General features: G+C 36.4%; 1 protein-coding gene across 1 annotated transcript in view; it reads left to right on the top strand.

The window, feature by feature from the left end:
• LOC131434460 (tachykinin-like peptides receptor 86C) overlaps nucleotides 1-24,938 on the top strand; it is a 186,027-nt gene that overhangs the window by 101,828 nt on the left and 59,261 nt on the right. Inside the window, exons 4-6 of the mRNA XM_058601186.1 lie at nucleotides 518-652; nucleotides 1,180-1,260; nucleotides 22,813-22,963. Coding sequence (XP_058457169.1) covers nucleotides 518-652; nucleotides 1,180-1,260; nucleotides 22,813-22,963 — 367 coding nt within the window. The remainder of the gene's footprint in view (nucleotides 1-517; nucleotides 653-1,179; nucleotides 1,261-22,812; nucleotides 22,964-24,938) is intronic.

Here is a 24,938-nt window from a genome sequence, read left to right as displayed (position 1 = left end):
TATTGTTTTTGTGTGCTATTCTTATATAATCCACCAACAAGAACAATAACCATCCCTAGCATCCAGTTGTTGGACTCGATCCAAACGGAATCCGATGCAAAGCGCAAGAAGTCACTAAAAGAACGTCCATTCGGAATTTGCGACCATTATGACAAAGTGCACGGCAAGCAACGGGGTCAATGTCAGCGGCATAATTTCCTTTCTGGTGGGACATCCTCGATCTTTCACTCTCTCTTTCTCTTTCTCTCTCTCTTGGATGTCCTCCGTAATATCGTTGTTGAAAAGTTTAAAATCATATTGCATCTTGGTTTAACGAGCTTCTCGGAGTGATACGTCGTTGGGGAATTTTCCAACGACAATTCATGGTCTTATCGTTCGCTTCAGCGGTTCCGTTTCCGACGGTGCAATTTACCTTCGGTGTGTCAGGAAGGCATTATTAACTTTCTTTCGTTCGGTCGGTCTCTCTCGTCCACCCGTTGCGGGGATATTTTTCATCAAGTCGCTTCTTTCTTTGCAGATACATTGCAATTGTGCATCCCTTGCGGCATCGGACTTCCCGGAAGAAGGCTCGCCTGTTCCTGCTCATCATCTGGGCCCTGAGTTGTGTGCTGGCCACTCCCTGTCTGATGTACTCGACTGTGATGACGAAACGGTAAGTTGCAGCACGAACCCAACTGGAATCAAACAGAGGGAAATGGTCTGTGTCTTACGAATGGTAGAAATATTGGACAGATTGGAACAGTCAATTACACTGTCCACGACTCGGAATCCCCGAGGGAAGCGGGAAGTGATATTTTGTTTTGTTTTACACTATTTTCTATCAGAGGAAATTAAAGGAGCAGTCTCATAATAGTTGTTTGTAACCGAGCTGAGCGAAAAATTATAATCATGAGATGATGGTGGAAAAAGTCAGAAGTCATTCAATTATGTTTATTTAATTGGTAATGCGAGTTTCACTCAGTTATTTGATATTTATGAACACCAAACCGTCATCTGATTGAGGTAGGCAAAAAAACCGATAATTGTTTATTTGTTCATCTGATTTCGAACGCGAGTGTAAAAATAATTCTCTTCGACAACGCATTATGAATCGGAACGATTGTTTTTCTTTTTGTATTTGCTGTATAAATAAAATCCTCACAGATCCGTTTTCAATTGTTTCTCTTTCTCTCTCCGTAGTTACAATAATGGCAACACCAGAACCGTATGCTACATGCTGTGGCCAGATGGACGGTATCCGACTTCTATGGCAGATTACATGTAAGTAGATTGTTTGTTTTCACATGACCAGAACTTTTGACGGGTAGTAAGTTTTGTTCTGGAGAATTGAGTGGCACGGAAAATTCCTAGAGCAAACCGAAAAACACGAGTAGTTTCATGTTGAAATATTTGAAAACATGTCACCAGAATCGTTTCATGTTCGAATATTTAAATGGCATTTGAATTCCGGGGCATTAAAACAACCTTAAGACAGATTTAATGGAAATGGAACAACAAAATGAAAGTGTTCCATATTCTGAATGTACCATTGTCCATGCTAGTACAAACACTGCGCTTTGAACTATGGACGATACCAATCTATTAATCAAATCTTATTTCTTTTGCAATGATTTGACCATATGATGACCGAATCGATTTGAGAGCCGCAAACGGTGTGAACAACATCTGCGAAAATCTGCACACCTAGTAGTTTGGTTGCATGCTCTCTCTGAGACTGCGATGTAGAATGGTTACTACTTTTTTAGACATTCGTTTCTTTTACTCAGTTCCATACTAATGCTCCACTTACTCATCAATCATCATTCATACTCTACTGTGCGAAAACAATAAAATACATTTATTTTCACTTTCAGGATTGTAGAATGAGTGCACAATAAATCTAACGAGTAGTATGAGCAGTTCCATCTTTGCTTTCGCTCACGACAAACATTCTCTAATTAAACTGCGATCGTATGGATACTGTATATTTAACGTTCTTTCTTCAGAATTTGCAAAGTGTAAGTTGTATGTAAACCAAGGACTGGAAACAATGAACGGAGAAAAACGAGAGCCCCAAGAGAAGTTTTGAAGGATTCGATGAGAAGAAGTATCAACGGATATAAATCAATGAAGCTAAGTATTTTTATTTGGTTGTAATTGCCGCATAATATCTACTATATCGATTTTGATTGGTTCTTTTCGGCAAGCATTAACTAAGAGAGGCGAAAGATATGAAATAAAAAGACGGACAGATATCCTAGACTGGCTCATATAAGCATGATCAGAAGAAAGAAAGCCTCTCTCAGTTAATGCTTGCCGAAAAGAACCAATCAAAATCGATATAGTAAGCTGAATATTGCCCATTTTTTGAAATATCTTAATTTTGTCGACAGAAATATGTCTTACTTTACTATGGGGCGCCCTTGCAAAATTTGTCCTGTGGACGAATAGGTAGAACTTATTCGTGAATATTTCGAGATGCACTATACGCAGCAACATGAGTCATTCCACGCCAAATCGTTCAGAAATGGCAAAATTCTGGCACGACCCTCTTCAACTTGCATGTGACTTTACATGTATGATCGATATAACAAATAAAGTATTTTTCACTGGTGTAGAGATTTTTTTCACTCAAGACTAATTTATGAAAAGGGAGTATGTGTTTTTAGCCGCAATATTTTCAAACAATTATAACCAGAAATTTATAGCTTCTACGGAAAATATGTCTAAGAAGAAGTTGTAGGTTATCAAATGAGATTTAAAAAATATATACACACTGAAAAAAACATGCATAGACATACAATAACATGGAAAAAGAAAGCATACCAAATAACTAACTGGAAGAAGCTAACTGGAAATTAAAAAGTTGAATGAAGAGATAACTTAGTAAAATAGAGTAATCAGAAGTGAAACGTTGAAAATATCTGATAACTGAAAGGAAAACATGAAAGCAGGAACCTAATGGATCTATTCTTGGCTCATTTTTTTCCACACGGATTTCACACGCTAGATGCCGTGTCCTGGTACTGTCCGGAGAAAGGTAATAGGTACTATCAATCTCCTACTGGACCCCAACCCCTTCTTCCTATGAGCTTTTTCATTGAAAGTAGCTTAGAGAATAATATTTCATTGTTCAAATCGCTCAACATTATTGTTCAAAATAATTCATACAAATCGAGGGGGTCGTGCCAACAGTCAACCGATTCCGCATGGAATTGCTCACATAATTCTTTCTCCATCCAACCAGAAATATGATCAGTATTTCAACAGTGTGAGACAATCAAAAACAACTCGAAAATAGAGTTTTCTCAAATTTTTGAAAACAATGAGGAAAACTTATAACGTCTGTTCACCTTTCTCGTACCCTTGACGACGGTATTGAGATAGCCAGGCACATATCAGTTCCGATGTTCATCTTCTTATACTCTACACGGAGCTGAACGCGCTGTAGAACTTCATTTGGATTGGATTCTGGAACTTAATTTTAAAACTGAGTTCAGAATCTGATTTCCGGTCCACCTGAATTCGGAACCTAATTTAAACATTAGAATAGAGTTTCAGAAATCAATTTTAGAGTTCAGTCCCGGAATGCCGGTTCCGAATTCAATTCCAGAATACAATTTCAAGAGGTCAAATCTAAGATACCGGAATTGAATCCTTGCTCTAGATTAGATCTAAATTTACATATTTACTCATTCTAGAAAAGAGAAAATTAGCTGAAACCAACAAATTTTTGTCGTACTAACATATCTTTATTGGAACAGACGTGTGCCCTCACTACGGTGGGAAAATCGAGTCTCGATCCGACTCTGGCCAGAGATCCAATCAATATTTATTGCTCACTTTAAAACCAAAACTCTCGCGTAACATTTTCAAAGCACTGCGATTATTATTTATAATCAATTTAGAATCAAAGTAGAAGTTACTCAGTTTTCTTAATCTATATCACTGCGCTTTTGACATATGAACTAAATAAGCACAAGTGAGAATTTCAATGGTGGTTGAATGCATAGGACGCTGGTCTTACAAGCCAGTTGTCGTATGTTCGAGCCCCGACCTGGAAAGATTCATGATGTCAGTAGGATCCATAGTACTAGCCATGCAATGATTCTGTACACTAAGAATCGGTCGCGAAGTCTGTTGAAACAGAAAGGCCAAATTCCACAAAAGCAATGTGATGCCAAGACTTTGACTTTATGTTTGCCCCGCCTCTATTTGTGACAGTGTATAGTGATGCGGATATTTAAATAGTCTTTTAGTGCTACCAACATCAGGCTTGAGCAGATTTATTCTGTGTGCTGTTGATTCTGAATTTCGCAATGGATAAATGCAATGATATTGCAATGTATTGCATTTTTTTGATTATTCTATTGCCACCGATTTCGCAGTTGATTCTTTCATGGCTAGTAATACAATCCCATTTACATTAATGCCGTTTTTCATTGGAAAATACTGGTAGCGTGGATTGCTCTGGTTTTGCACTTTCGAGCAGAAATGCAACATTCTGACGATGTTTCATTACAATTTCTGCTCGAAAGTTCAAAACCAGAGCAATCCACACCACCGGTGTTTTTCAATGCAAAACGCCATGAGAATTCTTCGAAACCGGGACTCGAACATTCCGCCACTTTGTAACTTGGAAGTAATTTAATTATTTGGTCCTTTTAAGACCAATCCTGAAGCACTTCTTACGGTATTTTCTTCCATTGACGTAATAAGTAAAAAATAGTCACTGGAATAACCCATCAAGCCAGCATTTCTGATTCTTCCATTCGGGAGAAGTACCATCAAAATCATTGAATGTCGATGAAATTTAAGTATTTATGACCTGCGAATCGATCTCAATGAATGAAATGCGATATTTTCTATCGGGAAAAGAACTAGTGAACATATCAATTAAAAAATCTTTTCTGACTCTCTTATTCGTGTGATAGTGGTTTTCTCTTACCATTCAAAAAATCTCAAAAAATATTTTTTGGCATTAAAAAGTATCTTTATGAAGTATACGGGACCAGGAGTCAATCAAATTTTTTTTAAATAGCCGCCTAATCTTCTTCGGTCATAATTTTGAACGCATATAACTTCTTCACTTGCTGATGGATTTATATATTTTAACAACCAATTCTTAGGAAAACAACTCTAATGTGCGAAACATTTCACGCACTTCAGCTTTATATTGTCTGGAACGGTCACTGCAACAGGACGGCAGCACGAGAAACCGAATTTTGAGACTGGATTTCGGAGATAAAGTCATTTTCGGAATTCAAATTCAAAATTCAGTTCTAGAACTAAATTGCAATGAATTTTAAGCCTTTTAAGTTCTGGAACTCAGGTCCAGTTCTTGAATTCTATAAATCGGTTCTTTTTAGAATCATTGATTATTTCCAAAGAACTGTATGAAGTTTCCTACTATGTAAAGCTATGAAAAACAACTAACATCGTTGTATTTTTACTGATGTTTGGATGGCGCTTTTGTCGTAAATACGACTTACTTTATTAGAGTGATAAGTTTTGAATCGTGAATATTTCTTGTTGTACCTAACGTAGCAACACAGTTTTTTCTGCATGCCATCGGAAATCTGATCATCAGTTTATGATAAAATTTTCAGTTGTATGACATAATCACAAATAGTTCAAAATAAAAATTTTCTGAAATGTTTGGTATCAACGAGTATCAAAGAAGAAAACTCATGATGTCTTTCTCGTACCTGAATAGGTATAAAATGTTAACGAATTTGATATATTTGCAGTTGCAGCTTGTAGTTGACAGAGCAGGAAGTAAAGCAAGTGCATTATTCCGGTTGATTCAGGTCCAGAGCTCAATTCCAGTTCCAGTATTAAGAATTAAGTTCAGTATTGAATCAATTGCGGGACGTTCGCAGAGCCAGTTTTCCTTCAAAATCATCTTGCTGCTGGTCGTTTGAATTGAAATAAGCAACGAAAAGTGGAGAACGATGGGAAACATAAAAAATCAACCGTTCTAATGGATCTAAACGTTATCTAAAGAACTATTATTTCTTGGCAAATCGGAGGTAAAAATCATCAGTTTAGTGCAAATCTAAAATAGTTTGATTAGCTTGGTGCACCTCTCGAAACGAGCGTAAATAAAGCTTACATTTGGCTGCAACGCATTCGTGGCAAATATTCCCAACAGTGTATAATATCATAGAGAATTTTGGCTGAGTCTCGTACAGCATTTGGATAGTTTCTTATACTGAAATATGAAAATCTGAAATGAAATAATCGACATCAAAATTTTGTATGTTGCGATTGTTTTACCCTCAACTGTTTCGCGTTATTTAATTGTGCGATAGAAAATATTTGTCAACAAAAAGGCTTATCTTAAGTGTAAATGCACCGTTACAATTCTGAAAGTGAAGCAGTAAAAGTTGCCAAATTCACAGAATCAACTAATACGCACGATTCTAATTTTTAATTGTATTCGCGCCCTCACAGAAATAACTGGATTACTCACCCGCCTTTTTTCATTACGCTGATTTCTGAGAAGTATTAGGGCTGGTTTTTTTAAACAAACTTCTGGAATGCTAGTTCCCAATTAACCATTTTAAACTTGTTAAAATTGGCATGTTTCACAAATGTTACAGAACGGTTATTTATGTTATTTGACAATCGATTTTGGGTGGTTTTGTAACAAAAGTGAAAACCATTCAATAATACTGCTTGTGAAATGAACCCGAAAACCTGAAAGCAGTGTTGGTGATTGCCGAAAATTTAACAGAAGCTGCCCGATTTTCATCTATATTGTATACAACATATTCAATCCAGTAAAAGATGCTTCAAGAACTCGAGTCTCTCAATGGATGAACCGCGAGAGAATTTTTCTACATTTCTTCGCTCCACTTCATACTCTGAGTATTTCACGGTCCTTAAGAAAAATTGCATTCTGATAATGATTGGTGCTGTGTGGAATTTACCAAGAGAGAATCGCAAGTTGACAACTATCGCAGAAAATCAAATCGATGATTCGACTTGATTCTCATACTAGGTTGCAATATTTCAAAACCCTTGTGTGGAGCATTGACATACATTTTCATAGACACAACTTATACAAAGGTTATATGCACATAGTTAGAATAAGCGGCAATAGTAAAATGATTCTATCGCAATTATCAACTGCCTGTAAAGAATCGGATCGCGAAACGAGATTGCTCCAGAGAGGATCCCCACAGCAGCATGCTAACCTTTGATTCTCAGAAATGTTATCAAGAGAAATTCGTTCTCGCGCTGGTGTCTATTCTATGTTAAATGAACCATGCCAGTATTTTTGTTGCTGCGATGATATCCGTTTCTCTTTGATGGCACTCATTGAATCGTGTGAAGAGTTGCAAATGAGCGTTCTTCGATACGATAAAAGCCATCCTTGCCTGGAAGGATAATGTTCCGAATCGTTTATTGCAATTGGCTGTACAGAATGTTGTACAGTTTCATATCCAGCTTCCGTTTAACAAATAATACGGTTTTGAAACAAATTGAACAAGTAACAAACGAAGTGAAGTTTTCCAATTGCACAATTGTTCCGAGAAGAGTTAAACATCTGAAACATTTTCCATGACCTGTTGCCATTGGCAATGGGAAACAAACGATTTCAGTCAGTCTGCATAAAAAGTCTTAAATTATGCATTCTGCGTGAGAGACTGGCAAGTTACCTTTCAATCGGATTGTTTCTAATTATCGACGACATTGTGATTTGTCAATTGACTGAACACATCTATTCTAGAAGCATGTGTGTCATTAGTTTAAATACCTATTAACATAAAGATTAGTCGAAGTGCTGTTAGAACAATTGAAATTGCAATCAACATGCTATTGAACCAATCGGTTCGTTCTTCTATTGTGGAAACCCTCGAAGACGTCATTCGATTTGCGTTCCACCTCGGTATCTACAAGAGTGTCTCCTCAGGATCGAACCATATTAACTATTGTGGTTATGATTCTGGCCATTATTTTGCATCGAAATGTATTTGAAAATGATTGCCTAAGATTACAAAACAAAGGAATGGATGTCAACTCTCTGTTTCGAAATTGATTGTTATCTGGTTAAAAGAGTGTCGTCGAAAGCAAAACTACTGGAGACGAAACCGATCGATATTTTACCGGTTTCTACCTCGGAACAATGATAACGAATTCGAATGAATCGGAAATGTCAGTACCGAACCCGAAATCTCGGTATTTGGTTTTGTTATTCGATGCTATAAATATAATCAGGTAACGGATCTCCTTCCGAGTCACCAAACTTATATCGATCCCAAACCAACACCAGAACGAGTGAATGATGATGGGTTGGACAAAATTAATCCAATAATTTCACCGCAGTCAGCGTTTGACAACCAGGGGGAGGGGAGGAATGAGAAATTGGTGATCCTCCTGAAAATCCTCCCCCGATTAGAGCCTTGCCTTGAACGGGGCTTAGATATTTGCTTTCCACAGTCTTGATGGAATTATTTCGGTTCACCGCAATAATTTTGGTGGCTCTACAAACAAACGGATTTAGCCTAGCAATGTTTACGGGTATCATTGATCGATTTTCACAGATAAACAAGTTTCGGTTTTGATTAAGCCTCCGTAATGAGTTTCTGTATTTTTAGTTTTGAACTCTATGACATCAGTAAGTTTACCGATACTCCTTCTCACTTTGAAATATAGCATTAGACTCGGATGGCTTGTTTCAACGAACGTCATTCATCTTGCGATTAAATGAATAAAAAAACCCAACATAAGCGAGAATAGCTTGTCAATGTTTAGAATCTGGTATTGTCAATGGAGAGCATAAATGAAATTATCGCTTGTTTTACTGTTCGCGGTTTTTGCATACAAATAAGTTTCCCTCTTGCCGTTGAAGAACGGCAGTGCGCCCATTCTACTTGAGGAAATGATGGTGTGCTTGATGCTGAACCGGAAATAAACCTCAAGTAGAATGGGCGTCCTTGTGCAAGCAGAAACTGCCATCAGGAAAAATGTGCTTGCTGTAAACCGCAACACGATGAAGTGATGATATGAGACACATGATTTCACACACACACATTGTTTGTCACGTTTCAACGAACTTTCAGTTGAGTGTCTGTATACTGAGGAAAAAATTCCAACCTGGTCATGGCTGACCAGTGGCTTCCAATTGAATTTCTGGTATTAGTCTGGTTCATTGTGTAGTGAAAAATAGCTTTCCCAGTGTATTGAATTTAAAAGCGGGAAAATTTTCTATTCATCGGAATGATTTACTATGGCACCTGGGTTTTTCATGCAATTGATCAGCCAAGCACTGTAGAAGATCATTTTATTTGCTTATGACTGTTTCGGAAACCTTTGGGTTAGAGCTACAAGCACTGAACTTGGATTTCAAAACCAAAACGAGCATTTCAAACATGTGATATCGATCTCCATTGATCTGACATATAAACTGGTCATTTTACAAATAGTAATTTTCATGAACACTCCATCCTATCAGAAGACCACGTAAGAATGTATTTTCCAACACACTTATATATTCTGGATGTCAGGAAAACATTGTGTACTTCTATTCTTTTCTTATTTTCAGCATCGAATTACGCTGCATCGTGCACTCAATGGAAGCAAAGCATATTGCACCATTAGTTTTGTTCAGTTGAATCTCTTGCACTTTCTTTACATCATGGCGCACTCTCTTTTTTAGTAGAGACAGAGCAATATGTTTATTTGTAACATTGGAGCTTTCGAAATTTTGAATTTAGCTTGTGTAAATTCAATACTTTAGATCTTTGGAACATTAATTGAAACTTGAAACTTTTGAACATCTGAATTTAACAGGGGTCTAAACGAAGAAAAAAATCATCGTTTTTACGAATTTTTTCCAGAACTGACCAAATCAAAGCAGCATAGTTAGAGAAGAAATTTTTCTAGACCCAACGTTACTCTTTTATTTATTTTAAATTTTTTGAATTTTTGGTGGTTCACAGCAAATCTACGATTTTTCACGAAAAAATCCGTCATTTTGTAACGGTGAAACCTCCCCAAAGTAACAAACATCGAAAAGGAAAACGTTGGGGCCTGGTTTTTATATGTAGAAAATGTGTGCAAAATTTAAATAAAATGGTACAGTAGTAGTTCTTGAATGACGATGGACACGGATTTTCAAAACCTGCACGGAGAACCCTTCGATCATAAAATTGCGATATCGCAGTTTTTGATTATTGCGATAGTTGATTTAACTAATTTCTTTTTGATTCAACCAAAATGGTTTTTGATTTGCATATATTCAAGTAGTTGAAAAATATGTTGTTTTGAATGCTGTCAAATGCCGGAGACAGTTGAAAGCAAAACAATAATCACAATGCAAAATCAACAACTTTTCTAGTTGAAATCTGTTCGCGTCGCTTCAAAATGTCAATGAAAACAACATCGATGGTTAAAGCGTTTGGTGAAATTGTGTTCATTCGATTTGAGAATCTTATGATAACAAGTGTTTATCTAACAGCGGTGTTGTGATAAAGTAAACCTCGTTTGAGATGAAAAAGATTTGGTGACAAATTAGAAAATGTTAATGAATGATCATCTCGTAATCTTTTAGGTATGCGCAAAAATTTTATGCTTCAAATTCGATCACTATTTACTTCCAGCAGACTGTTTTACTTCCAGCTGTTTGATACCGATGATGATGTTCATGCATTAGTAATAAAACGCGTTTTGACATGAATTCAATTTATAAAAGTAACAGGAGCGAAGGGTTTCAAACGCACAGAACGCGCTGCGATTGAATGGCGCGTTTGAATTGCCGTCGCAAAATTCCAATTCCCAGCGGTTGATACACACAAGCTCATATAAATTGACTAAAATTATCAGTGCATAACTTTAGTTCAACCGTTTGAAGGCATCATTTTAGGTAAATTTATTAACTTCGCTAATTTACTCGCCCCTCCGGGCACTTTTGCTGATTAAAAACGTTTTTCTACATCAATCATTTCCGATCGAATCAGAAGTATTTTTTTAGAATTTAGATCTTTACTGATCTCAAAACAAACAAACGAATAAAACCGATTTATTTTTCAACTAACAGAATTTTGTTTCAATAACAACACCAGTTATTTCAACTAAAATATTTGTTGAAATTGAAAGGTATGTGTCCTCACTAATTGACAGCATTTTTTTTTCAAACAGTTGAATTAGTTGTTTCAACCATCGTTTCTGCTAATCGAAAAACAAAAATGACAGTTTAGTTAAAACAACAATCGAATAGTTGTACCAAATTTTAACCAATCGAATTCAGAAAATCAACTAATATTCTGGTTGAAATGGGATCGCGGGTGGTTCCGTGTGCTTTCGAGGAAAAACGCGTTTGAAATTTTTTGTCTTTAAAATCAATGGAAACAATTAAGTACTCCAAGGAGCCCGTAGAGTCTAACATTTTCAAAAAATTATATTTGTTCTTTTATAATTTGTTATAATTAAACATTTCAAGAATGTTGTGTCAAGTTTTGAAGTCAATCGAAGTAGAAATCTGGGGCCTGTGCGTCGAGCTCTTGCTTCTTCTAAGAATGAGATATCCATAAATAAAGGTCCATAACTTCCAGAGGTTCGTTCCAATAGGCTTGAAAACTTCACAGAATATTCTTGAAATGTTTTACTATAAGAAAACATGAAGAAAATAATAAATGATTTTTCAAAAGTGTTACACCCTACCCGCTCCTTAACACTTGATTTTTTTCCTCCTGAACTTGAACCTTTAAAAATTTTATAGTTCTAAAGCATTCTAATATAAAAATTAAACAATTTTAGAACTTAGAAACGAGAGATTTGAAACTTGATGGTCTTGAAATTTTGGAACTTTTGAATTGTTTCATTTAATAAAGACCTTTAGAACTATTTAATGTTTACAGCTTTTGAACTTGAATCTTTGGAACTTTAGAGATTTGGATCTTTTCAAAATTCCAAAGTTGGACTAGATTTAAATTCAAAAACGCACCTTGGTTTGATTCACAACACCACACGTATGGTCCGAAAGTTTTTCTTACCCGACGAGGCGAATGGCCTCAAGGTTACAACCTCTATAATAGAATAGAACAAAATTCAAAAAGTTCTAAATATTCTGAAATTTTAATGCTTCGAAAGTTTCAAACTTTGGTAATTTGGTAATCTAAAAAATATTTTTTTTGGTTATTAGGAGCTTGGTAAATCCGGAATTATGTAACTTGCAACTTTGAAGTTTTCAGACTTTGAAAATTAAGAATTTTACTATTTTATAAATTTTGAATTTGAATGTTTTGGACCTTGAAGCTTCGAAACTTTAAACCTTTGAGTAGTTTTGTTGTTTTAAACTATGGAAGGTTTGAACACTAAAATTTTGAAATTAGAGACCTTAAAAACTTTAGAATCTTAAAACCTTCAAACTTTGAAAGATTTAGAATTTGGCGTTTTAATTTTATAAAATTTTGCTCAAAATGTAAATTATCGAATTTTTTAACTAGAAAATTTTACTGCAGTATTTCTTACTGTTGAATCTTCGAATTGCGTTTTTGAACTTTAAACCATTAAAACTTTGAAAATTTTAACTTTTGAAATTGGTTCCAAAGATCCGGAAAATTTGGAAATTGAAAGCTGTGCGGAGCCCTGAAACATTCCAATGTTTAGACACTTTCAGTGTTTAGATCTTTGATATTTTGAAACTTTGAAATATTCGAAGTTTTTTTGAAACTATACTATTTTGAATCTTTAGAACTTTTTGAAATTTAGGAAATTTGATAATTTTAAAACTTGAAAATTTGAGAATTCGGAATTATATAACTTAAAAACTTTGCAGCTTGAAAACTTCGAAAATGTGGAATTCTGATGTTCTGTAAACGTAGATTTTTGTTCGTTAAGAACTTTTGGACCTTGAAACTGCGGAGCTCTGAAGCTTTAGTACTCTTGAAGTTTACTCACCTTCTGAACTATGTAAATATTGAAGCAACATTGGAACTTGGGAGCTTTAAAAATTGTTACTTTTCACCTTTTGAGCTTTCAAACTCTAGGACTTGAGAAATTTGGAATTTTGAGCTTTGGAACTTTGAAACATTGGAAACTTTCAAGCATTTGTTCTTTGACGTTTAAAATTTGAAACTTAAGATCGTACAACTTATAGATTATTGAATTTTTGTCGTGAATACGACCTTCTTTACTGTGGGGTGTCTTTTCAAAATTTACCCTCTGAGAGAGTGATAAGTTTTTGATCGTGAATATCTCTTGTTGTATCTAACGAATTAACATAATTTTTGCTACATGCCTTCGGAAATATGATCACATTTTTATGATAAAATTTTCTGTTGTGTGACATAATCTAAAATAATTCAAAATTAAACTTTTCTGAAATGTTTGGAATAAACGAGTATCAAAGAGGATTCAGAAGGCGCGTTTACCTTTCTCGTATTTTTAAAGCTCATAGCTCAGTGATCTGTGAAAGGGTTTATTTAATTTATCTACCAATGGAATCGAAATTTTTCAACTTAAGCGTGTATAGAAAAAGCATTGAAGTATTTCAATAGTACATTATTGAAACACCTGTCTCATTTGACCCATGTCAACACCAGCCAATCAGAACGCTGAGGAAGAGAACAAAATATCTGCTGCTGTACAACAAATCGTTCGAGAAAAATGTTCCGAACAGTGCTTAATACCGTAGTGAGTTCCACAATTTGGTTCTTTTGAAAGGCAGGAATGAATCCCGTACAGCATCCTGATAGTTTCTTTCAATGAAATGCAAATCCAAAGTGAAATAATCGACATTAAAATTCTGTATGCGGTTATTTTTATAGCCGTTAGGACCGCCCATTAGTGAAAAAGCTACAAACGAAATCTCGTAAAAAGAAACCTCTTAACAAAAATTGGATCAGTTTGGATTCTATCGCCACTGCGAGCAGATGTATTGTGTGTCGCTGGCAAAGCTAGTTTCGCATCCGACAAGAGCGATTACGTCAGAGCTGCCAGCAGCAATGCCAACCCTACGGATTTCTGTCTTTTCTACGGATCTACGGACGAATCTTTTGAAATCTACGGATTTTACATTATTCCTCCAGAAATCTTCAGATAACGCATTATTTCTCGGGATATCTACAAAAATTTGTAAAATCGCGCACTGTTTTTCCATAACGGTTTATAAGCCTGGCAATATTCACTTTGAAGATAGATTCTGGATGATTATGCGCTCACTGAGAGTCATTTATAACAGTAATTTCAAAGGAGATGCTTAATATTTCGTCTGGTGTTGTTATTACAACCTCTGAAATTATTCTTTAAAGTAGATGTTGACGGAGGGCTTATTGGCCATTATCCGGAAAATGCGTAAAATATTGTTACTTAGTCTCCATATTTACTTTAAACATGTCCAATTTCAAAAGTTATTATACATCTATTCACCGGTGACCACTCATGTTTGGAAGCCTGTCTCTATTTTCCAGAACGCCCAGGTGTTAGGTTCATGTCAATATAATACAAATACAAATAATAATACCCCTAGGTCTCATACAAAGGCATCAAATATTTTTGGTTCATCAAAGCAACAATTTGGCCTGGCTCATTCCTTAGTTTCAAGCTGACAATTTAGAACGGTTGATAAAAACATATCTGGCAACGCAACATCGAAGTTGCTACGATACGAGATTAGTTTGTTTGTTGTTTTTTTTTTACTATGTGCCTATGTTCAGAAATCGTGTGTATTTGGTATGAGAATACTTAAAAGCAAATCTACGGATTTGACTTCGTAAAAAATTGGCACACTGGCTGCCAGTTGTTTGCATTGGTGAAAAAACAACGAAAAGAGGCCATCGGTGAGGGGCATCACACAAAATCAGCCATTCTAATGGTTCTAAAAGTTTTCTAAAAAACTATTAGGATTTATTGCTCGCAAATCTATGGTAAATATCCTCCGTTTAGTGCAAATCTAGAACAGTTTGATTATGTTTGTGCACTTTTCGCTGAGTGAAATTCTCAGTAATCGAGATCAAGTGAAGCCTTCTTTGTTTTTGCGAAAAAATGTGAAAAAGGAGAATGCTTGCATAATTCATACAATTGATCAACTTTCGGAAGAGTTAAGGAACATGTCAGTTGTTTTCGTATTCAAGACATCCAGTTATGTCTGTGACATTACCCACCCGCCTTTTTAACTTAAAAACTTGATCCTTTGCAACAGAATTTGTTTACTGTTGAATCTTCTAACTCTTGGATTGTTTAACGAGTATATAATTTATGGTGCTTATTTTATTTATATCGTTTATTTAAATTTGAATTTCATTCGCCGGGTGTGTTTATGGTGCTAAATTTTTTAACTTTACCCCATTTAAATTTGGAGAAATTCAAAATTTTAAGCTTTTGCAATTGGAACTTTGGATTTGTTTTAAATTTTAAACTTTGGAATTTAAAACCTTAGAAACATTGAAATTTTGTAAATTTGGTAATTGAAAAATTTAGAACCCTGCAACATTAATGTTATGAAACTTCGGATCTTTGATATATTCAAATTTTGAAACTTTGGAATTCAAAACTTCTGACATTTTAAATTTTGTAACCGAACTCGATTTCAGATAATTTCCTGTACCCACTTACTACTGCTCGGAGTTTTCTTTTTAGTCATCCAACTCCTACAGAGGAGTTAAAGCTCACTGTGAAAAAAAAATTTCTCCCATGAGGAAGGAGACCGGGGGACGCTATTTACCTTCAATGCGGAATAAACACAGTGGAGGCATATTTCTTATTTGAAAAGTTGTCATCTTGAAAAACGAGCCCCTCAATCGAAAATAACCCGATATAAGGATGTTCCTATTATCTGCCTCATTGAATGACAAATGGTGCGCTGGTGGCCCTACCCTTGTTTACCGATTCGCTACATTCGGCGACCGCATCGTCATCAACGTTTTCTGATAGATAAAATAAACTTTTTTTTTTCTATTTTGGCGCACCCCATCAAAACCGATAGCCACGATGCTCTGGATGCTGGAGGAAGACGGGAGACGTTTGGGCATAAATTTAGAATCGCAATCAATTTTGCCGCGCAAAACGCCCGAAGTCATTTGGGGGGGGGGGGGACAAACCGACCACATCCTTACCCGGCTTCGGCCAATTTTGTCCTGAAATTAGTGCCGACAGTAAATTAAGTTGACGGCAGCTGCTGCCAAGATCGAATATTAAATAAGCTTTTAGCATTCAGCATGGGAATCAGGTCCCACTAGAACTGCCTGCCTGCCCTAGATGGCATTTGAGATTAATAATTGGTTAGGAACCGGAACCGAAACTTCAAACTCTACTAGTGGGGGCCCGCTTCTGGTTCGAAATTAAATGATGAAAACTTTGCTCATTGAATCAAGATTACAAGATCGTTTTTCGACAAGCCGGCTGCAAATAAAAAAAACCGTGAACTGTGATAACTTTTACACTCAAAAAATAAAATATCTCGTAAATCATTATCCCAAACACTCTGCAAGTGAACTGAGTGATCCTTGAAAATTTAAACGATTTCAACGGAAATCGTAAATCAACCAAATTCATAGCGCGCAGCCTGCATGGTTACCATCGGGGTTTTTTTTTGTCCTCTCTCTCTCATAACCTTAAAACTCATCCTCTCATATTCGTTGGATGGCCCAAACAAAAAAGTGATGCCTGTTCCTTTATCTGATGAAGGATATTCCGGGCAGTGGAAAGGTTAGGTGTTTTGCATACGGTTCGTTGTTTTTATTTTTTGTCAGATAAACTTAGCATAAATAATTTTGTTCCAAGAAGGATTTTTGGTGTGAGCCGAACTGTAACATTTGATTGAATCGTAAACGTAATCCGGGGATACATGAATAAAAAAACGCTCTTCTGAGTGCTTTTCCATTCGTTAATGTAATAAAACTGTATTCGTTGTATCGCGCATGGAGCCTTTCATGATTTAGGAAAAGGTAAATCTTTTGTGTTCAGGTTCTATGAAGCCGGTCATGCAAATTTTTCACGATTTGATGTTTACTTATAGTAAAAGTTAGTCTGCAGGCCCAGATTTGTGATTGAAGTGTGTCTCCACTTAGGAGTCAAACGGATTAAATAATGTGGAATATAAAGTCTAGCAAAAAGTTCGTTTCACTCTACATAAGCAACAAATAAATGGGTTTCGTATCATATGTTTCCCACCGTTATAAGAATAGCATTTCATCTGTGGTCAGCCTTTGGAAAAGAAACCCAATTCCGTCAGTACATTTGGTATTATTTCGTAATTAGGATTAATCGCCCGGCCCGTTTCCATTTTCCGTTGATCGACATGCGGTATCTTCTGAGCCGGAAAAAATTGCTTTCAATGCCGGCAATGTTGTTGTTGGTTCGGTCGGAAAATTTACGAGCATTTTTTCCTGATAATCAGCGTGGGGGAATTGCTGGACCGGCATGCGGGTCGAAAAATCTCCATGCATTTTTCCTGCCGTGGAACGCGCATAGTGCGCAAATCTTTCGCATGAATAAATCCAAGGATATTTTTTTTTCTTTGTCGCTGCTTTTGTTTGGTTTCCATCATTGTTGATGATGCAGAGTACTTTGAGGAATGTCTAATTTGAAATGAATTTATCCCCACGAGTTTTCGCATTAACGTGTGCTACGGCAAATAATAAGAAAACCGTAATCGTGTGTTGCTGCAAATAAAGAAAAAAATCCCTTAAATAAAAGAGAGCTCAATGGTTTGTTGCTCGTCAGTCAATTCGATTTAGTCCGAGATGTGAGAACATCTTCAATGAATTTAGCATAATCTGAGTGGAATTTTAACATACAAACAGATTTTACAAGGGACAGGGAAAAAGCACACATATATAAAACAATATTCGCTAGACAAAGCTAACATTGACAAGATGTCGATTCTTAAGAAAAATTCAGAGAAACATTAATCGATAATACAGACGCTATCAACGCCAAAGTTCCTACGTTTGAAGATAAAAGGCGGGGGTGGGTGATGTCAGTGTCATAACCGGATTGAAGTGAATACGAATAACTTCCTCTACTTTATTGTATTTAACAATAGAATATCTGACATCACTTGCATCTCCTGTAGGCACCAAAACGCATTCAAACCAATCCACACAATTCATTTTTCTCGCCCTGCGAACGGCTCACCAAACTGTTTAATTTTATTCCCGATTTGCATATTTCAACAGGTGAATAGTTCTTAAAGCTCTTTTATAAACGTTTACAGTCCCTAGGAGGGTTGATTTGTAGAATTTTCTTCGTAGTTGTTCATTTTTCTTCAATGCGAACGACGAACCGCTGAATGGAATGCTAATGCATGCTGCCCTAGTTTGAAGCGAAATTAACACAGTAAACGGTGCACAAAATAATGTTTCCCAAATCAGAGCAAGCATTGCGAAAGGTTTACAAAACCATGATGCAAAATGCCGATTCGCAAAGAAAGAAAATAGCGTAGTAATTCTTTGCGAAAATAGTGGAGTCTCTGAAAAGAACCGATTGATGAAATCGCTTCCATGATGTCGAACGCACAATCGCGAAACAGTCGACTATTCCTCCGACCTTTGAAACTGAAATCTGTAATTGAATGCTTGACTTTGGAACTGGATTCAGTAGTGGAAACTGCATTCTAAATCTGTAAATATATTCAGGAACTGAGCTCTGGATCTGAACCAACCGAAATGAGACACACTTCACGATCAAAAACTTATCGCTCTTCCAGAAGGTAAATTTTGAAAATGCGCCTCATATTAAAGCAAGAAGTGTTTATGTCTATACTTAGATTGACACTCAAGTTGAGCGATATTTCACGTTTGCCTAGAATTCCACTTAAATTCATGTGGAGCAATAACAGTTCATATTTGAACTGCTTTGCACAGACGAGTCGAAGACGAAACTTTTAATAATTAAAATGGCTATGTACCCTTAACCCGAAACTTTTGAAAAATTCAAATATTTCAAGGAAACTCGATAGATTTCAAGAAATTCTACAATTTCCAGTGCTTCAAAAAACTTTGTTTGAGAGGTTTTTGTGGAAAATACCAAAACTTCGAGTAGTAAGTTTCCAGCGATTTTCGTCCACTGAAAAGCTTCAAGCAAAAAAGGTCAGATCATATACGTTATATATAGCACCACCTGCTACCAGGCTTCACTATTTTTTTTGTACATCTCATCTAATGACGAGTAATGTTTCAAGGAAAAACACGGCAAGTTCGGACTTAGAAGAAGAAATGATCACAATATGAGGTCTGTAAATTTTCATCACGACAACGTTCGACTACACTCAAAATACTCACAGACTACAAAATACTCTTCAAATAACAAAGAATAAAAGGTGGGAGGGTAATGTCAGAGACATAACTGGATGAAGTGAATACGAATTTGATTGACATATTTCTTGCACTCTTCCGAATATCAAAAATTTTTAGTTGATTGATTGTGTAGATTCTGCAACTTTTACTACTTCGCTTCCAAATTGTAATGGAAAATATATTCTACTACAAAAATAACGCTGACCAAAAGACAATTAAACAATACAACAAATAATGTTTTAGTTGTTCTTTGTAAATTTACGTACTCAGTGGAGGAATACTTCGGATAGCCCTTTAGGAATATATCAATGGTTGTAAACAGAACCGACTTGAGAAATGTATCTGATGTTTACAACTGCTGAGTACACTTTTGCCACCATCTATTAATCTGCACCAGAACCTGAATTCTGGGCATTTAGGAACTGGAATTGGATTAAAGTACTGAATTCGGATCCTGGCACTGGCTTCGAATTCAGTTGCAGAATTCAACACTCTTTTTCTGAATCCAGCTTTCGATTTCTATGTTAGAATTAAATTCAATCCAAAGTCTAGCTCCAGAACTGAATTTCCGAGTTCAATTCCAGTATGCAGGTTCTGAGTTCTGAAAATGAATTTAGGAATTCTGGCTCCGAGTTCAGATCTAAAATTTTGTTCCAGAAATCATATCTTGAATTTGGTTCCAGAATTCTGAGGAATCTGAATTATGGCACTAAACTCAGTATCAAAATCCAGTTTCAGAAGTCTAGTTCTAAAATCAGGAATTAGGATTCAGTTACAGAGTCATGGCTTTCTAAATAAATTCTGGAACTAAATTCTGAAACTGAAACCTGAAGCTAAATCCTAAATCTTTAATTAAGCTCAGACTTCAGTTGGACCAGAACCCAGATTCTGAATTCAGTTCCAGAATCTAATCCAAATGAGGCTTTACATCTCGTATAAGATTTGTTTGGTTGACGGTTCCCACCACTGCTTCTAGTTCCATCTAACGCATAAGAAGAAATAATCGATTTTAGATCATGGCTTATCTTTCATACTCGCCCAGTTGAACTTCAGAACTGAGACTACTTCAAAACCGTCGTCCGGGTGCGAAAAAGACAAGCAAGCGGACGGAGTTTTCGTTATTGTTTCCAAAAGTTTTAGAAAACTATTCAGTCACAAAATAATGAACATGTTTCCGATAGCTGGTAGAAAAAAATTATGCTGTTTGGTTAGGTACAACAAAAGATTTTCACGATTTGAGTTCTACCCATTCTTGTATAGGGTAAATTTTGTTCCCGGTGAACGATCACGATAGGTTAAAGCCGGGTATAAATAAATGATATACAGGGTAAATTTTAAAAAGGCGCCCCATAGTAAAGTAAGTCGTTTTTACGACAAATATTTTACCTCATCCTCCTCATAAACCAGACCGGGTACTATTCAACTACTGATCTAAGAAAAAAATCAATAGTGTCGTAGACTCTATGTTGAAATAAGAAAATCATGTTGGAAAGTTTAAAACTTCAAATAAATTTGGTAAATTTTTGCAAACTTGAATTTTTGAAAGTAAGAGCTCAACATTGGAAGATTGTAGAGGGTTTTTTTTTAAAAAAATCAAATTATATGATGACTTGCTAGGACTGTATTACATTTTGAGCTTTTACCTTATAAGTATTCAATTGTTTTAGTAATTTCCTCATTTCTTGACAATTTACGAATTACAAGCTATGTGATATTAGAACAAACGCCAAAAATATTGCATAATTGTAGGTTTCACTTCATTCACTAAAAAATGGAACAGTTGTAAGAACCATTACCAATTTTAAAAGGCGGTAGGGTGAATTCAGAGACATAACTGGATTAACTGAAATACAAAAAACCGTTTCTAACCCACATAGTGGTGTAATGATGCCTTTTTCATATTACTTACATTTTCAAAAATATCACTAGAAGATTCTGTAAAGAATTCTTATTTCATACTTGAATAAAATTAGAAACTTTCTTTGGGTATAAACATAACCTTATCAATTTGTACACAGTTATGTCAAGTTAATAAGAATGTTTCTTTTTTTGCATAGTCGCATTAAATGACGGTTTGAAATTTTAAAGTTACCGAGTATCCAACCCACAAATTTCGAATCAGAACACTCAGCCATTCCTCTACCACGCTACCAAGCTTGAGCGACACCGTTTCCTTTACTGACGTGTCAGAACATGTTAAGTCATGTTGCAATAGGGCAAGCAAGCGAATTGCTTCTCCAGAGTCCGAATTCTTCCGGTACTTCAGGAATCGAGAACTGGGAACAGGTACAAGCGAAGTTGGTTCGTTTTGTAAGCCTACAAATTAAATCAGTTTTGAGCCAAATTTAGAAGAATTTTACCCTTTTTTGCTTCCGTGTACCATTTTAAAGCCAATAACGAAATTCAACAGCAACCTACGGGACTATGAGATCTTCTATCCGAGCCTAATTTTGTGAAAATCGGTCAAGTCATCTCTGAAAAAAGTGAGTGGCAACTGTGTACGGATCAAAGCCGGAGGTATTTTCTTCTTCAGTACCGCACGTGCCGACGCGTACCGGTTTTGCATCATCATTTTAAATGATGATTTGGATGTTTCGACATTCATCGCCCTCTAATTTCGGAACTGGAAGTCGGATCTGGATAAAATTGCACAGTATCTTTTAACCCTTAATTGCATTGAGTCCCGAATATGGAACACATATTTCAAAAAAATTCTACAAAGCGTTGTAATGTATATTTTTCACCGATTGCATGATGTTCCATATTTGGGACACATTCTCAACTCACAAAAAATCATAGAATGCCCTTCATATCTACATCTACCTGACACAAAACGAGAACTTTGCACACAGCTGATTTCTGCTATTTTCATTTATGAAATAACTTGAATTTTTTTGTTGTTGTTTTGTAACTACTAACCATACTAATAATTTAAAGAAAAACTTGATTTTCGTGATTTTCAGATAATTTAATGCACAATGTCCCATATATGGGGCAGACTGTTTTTCATCCCTGAAGGGGTAGTTTTGTCGGGGGATTTTTTTTTTAATATTTTTCCCGTGGTTTTTCTGGACCACTTAAATTATCGAACAAAAAAATTTCCGACTGTTTTTGAAAAAAGTTTAAATCAAGATTTGTGAAAAACGGTTTAACCATTGCTGAGATAATTTGCTTTACTATTGTCGGTGCTTTCGGAACCGGACACCGGGGACTAGTAGTGCTAAAATAGGTTTGTATATCCACTAACTAACAAGGTCTGCCAATTAGAAGAATTTACCAGTAAGTTTGATAAAAATATACACCTCGTTTTGCCATCACTTGTGAAATAATACTGATGGAAATGAAAATTGTTCACTTAGTTTGTGAAAATAGGTTCAGAAATTTTCGAGAAAATTATCGGCGCATTATAACATAGATTTATACATATTACCTTGTAATTCCGGAACCGGAAGTCGGATAAAAATCAAATTCAATAGAAAACTATGGGTTATCGACAAGATCCTATAGAAATCTGTAGTTATTCCATCAATTCACTAGTAACACTTCTCATCTGAAATCAATAATTTGTGTTCATTTTATTTTTCAGCTACAACCTGGTGTTCCTGGTGCTGACCTACGGCATCCCAATGCTGATCATGATCGTGTGCTACTCGCTGATGGGTCGAGAACTGTGGGGCAGCCGTTCGATAGGAGAACACACCGAACGGCAGCTGGAATCGATGAAATCCAAGAAAAAGGTATGCTGCTGCGAGTCTTACGTTTTTATTATTTCCGCTGTGTTTTGTTGATAAACACGGTTGATTACCGGGTGCTATAAATAGTGCCCCCAGGCAAACTTTGATTTCGATTGCCCCATGAATGATTTACGATTTCGAGTGTCGTGTCAGCCCGGCCACATTTCATATCAAAGTAGCCCGGCCTGTTGCGATATGAATTTTGTTGGTAAATAGAGAAAATTACGAACCGATCGACGGAAGCGTCTCGATATTCCAGAAATTACTCAATCACGTTCGGTGGTTTATCGTCGGGTTCATCGTACAATTCTGTCGGTAGTGTGGGAAAGTTATAATGTTCTTCATCGGAAACGGTACGAAGTTCTGTCGAATGCGAGACTCGAGAGAAAGAAAACTCATTAACGTGGAGAAAATTCAGTACGTGCGACGGTACGACGGAAAACATTCGATTTTCCTAGGTTCCGGGAAGGATTCTCCCAATTGAAGATTCTTTTGATTTCTACCTAATTTAGATTGATTTATTGCCTTTGAATTTCAGTATAGCTCAAATCCGATTCCATTTCTCCACTGTGCGGGTGAGGGTATTTGCTCCGTACACAAAACTTTTCACCTTTCGGGAGGTAAAATGATGCGTTGCATGAAAGGGAAAACAAATTCAATTAGCGCGAAACGGGGTATGGTTTGTGTGTGTTTACCAGGAAGCATGATTCGCATTTTGACAGGAAACAATGGAATCTCACGGAAGTTGTACCCGGAAACGAGTGTCTATCGAATCGTGAAGGTGAAGGTTCGGTCTTCCGAGTGAAGATAAATTTCAACCTTGTAATTGAGTAAAGCATTTTTTTCAATATTCAATTACCGGACTCTCCGAGAAACAATCATTGGCTTCGGTTTCCTTTGTTATCAGTGCGTTCGAGTGGGCAACGTAGCCCAGTTCGTCTGTGGAATCCAATTAATGCTACACTCTCAACAAAATCAGTTGAGTGATGACTTCCATTTTACGTTATCTTGTTCTATTTTAGTCTGAAACCGATGCTACTGCCTACGTGCTCAAATTGTGGCGTATAGACGTACGTCAACTGATTTTACCTTCCAAAGTCTAATAATAAATTAAATACAATCCAAGGGTATACTATTGCCGTCCATGCGTGGCTGCTACTTAAAATCAATCCTTAACTTTGTAACAAATTGAGTACAATATAAATCTTCGAATCAATCAACAAATCATCTACTCTCCGGTTAACTTTTTCGGCGTTGCGACCGAACCAGATAACAACCCACGCACTTGGAGACAGTAAATCATGAAACGATGAAACCAGGTTCGTACGAGACACCGGCAAAACTTTAGGCCGGAATGCATCTTTGTGGAATGGAACGCCGTGGGGATGATGGGGATTTTATTTTCTTAACCATAGTCAACACACGAAAAGTGTCGTTTATCCCCGGTCATGCACCACGCCTACTGTGTTGACACAGATGTTCTGAAGGGAAGAGGAGAACTTCAATCCAAAACCCCAAAGTGGCAGTGGACGGTCGCTGAGAGAGGGTAACACCGACACTAAACACGCTTTCCAAACAAAGTTTGCAACTTTCTCCGACACTTCTTGCTACGGTGTAACCAAAGTTAATTCACCCGACGCCCGGTGTGTTGCTTCAGCTTTCACTTGCTCGATTTATGTGTTGTTTTGTAGAGGCTAGAAGTTTCTCCTTTTTCCGAGAAGTGTGGCTGGCACGATGAAAAGATAAAACGCTGGTAATTGCGATCGGAAAAGTTTTGTCCCCTGTGAAATTCGACACTTTTGAGCGTGTTGAGGCTCTGCTACGTGAGCTGGAGAAGTTTTTTCTTTCTCATGAACACCGACCCAGCTGATTACATAGCACTTAGTACCGGCTGCAAGCTAAATCAAGCCACCACAGCGGCGATGAATCGCGAGATTTTAGAATTATGAACAGACATCTCGCTCTTAAAGGGCCTCCA

Source organism: Malaya genurostris, chromosome 1, assembly GCF_030247185.1.
Source record: "Malaya genurostris strain Urasoe2022 chromosome 1, Malgen_1.1, whole genome shotgun sequence".
NCBI classification, from domain to species: Eukaryota; Metazoa; Arthropoda; class Insecta; order Diptera; family Culicidae; genus Malaya; species Malaya genurostris.
Note: the sequence above shows the minus strand (reverse complement) of the source record. Positions and strands in the feature narration are given on the sequence as shown.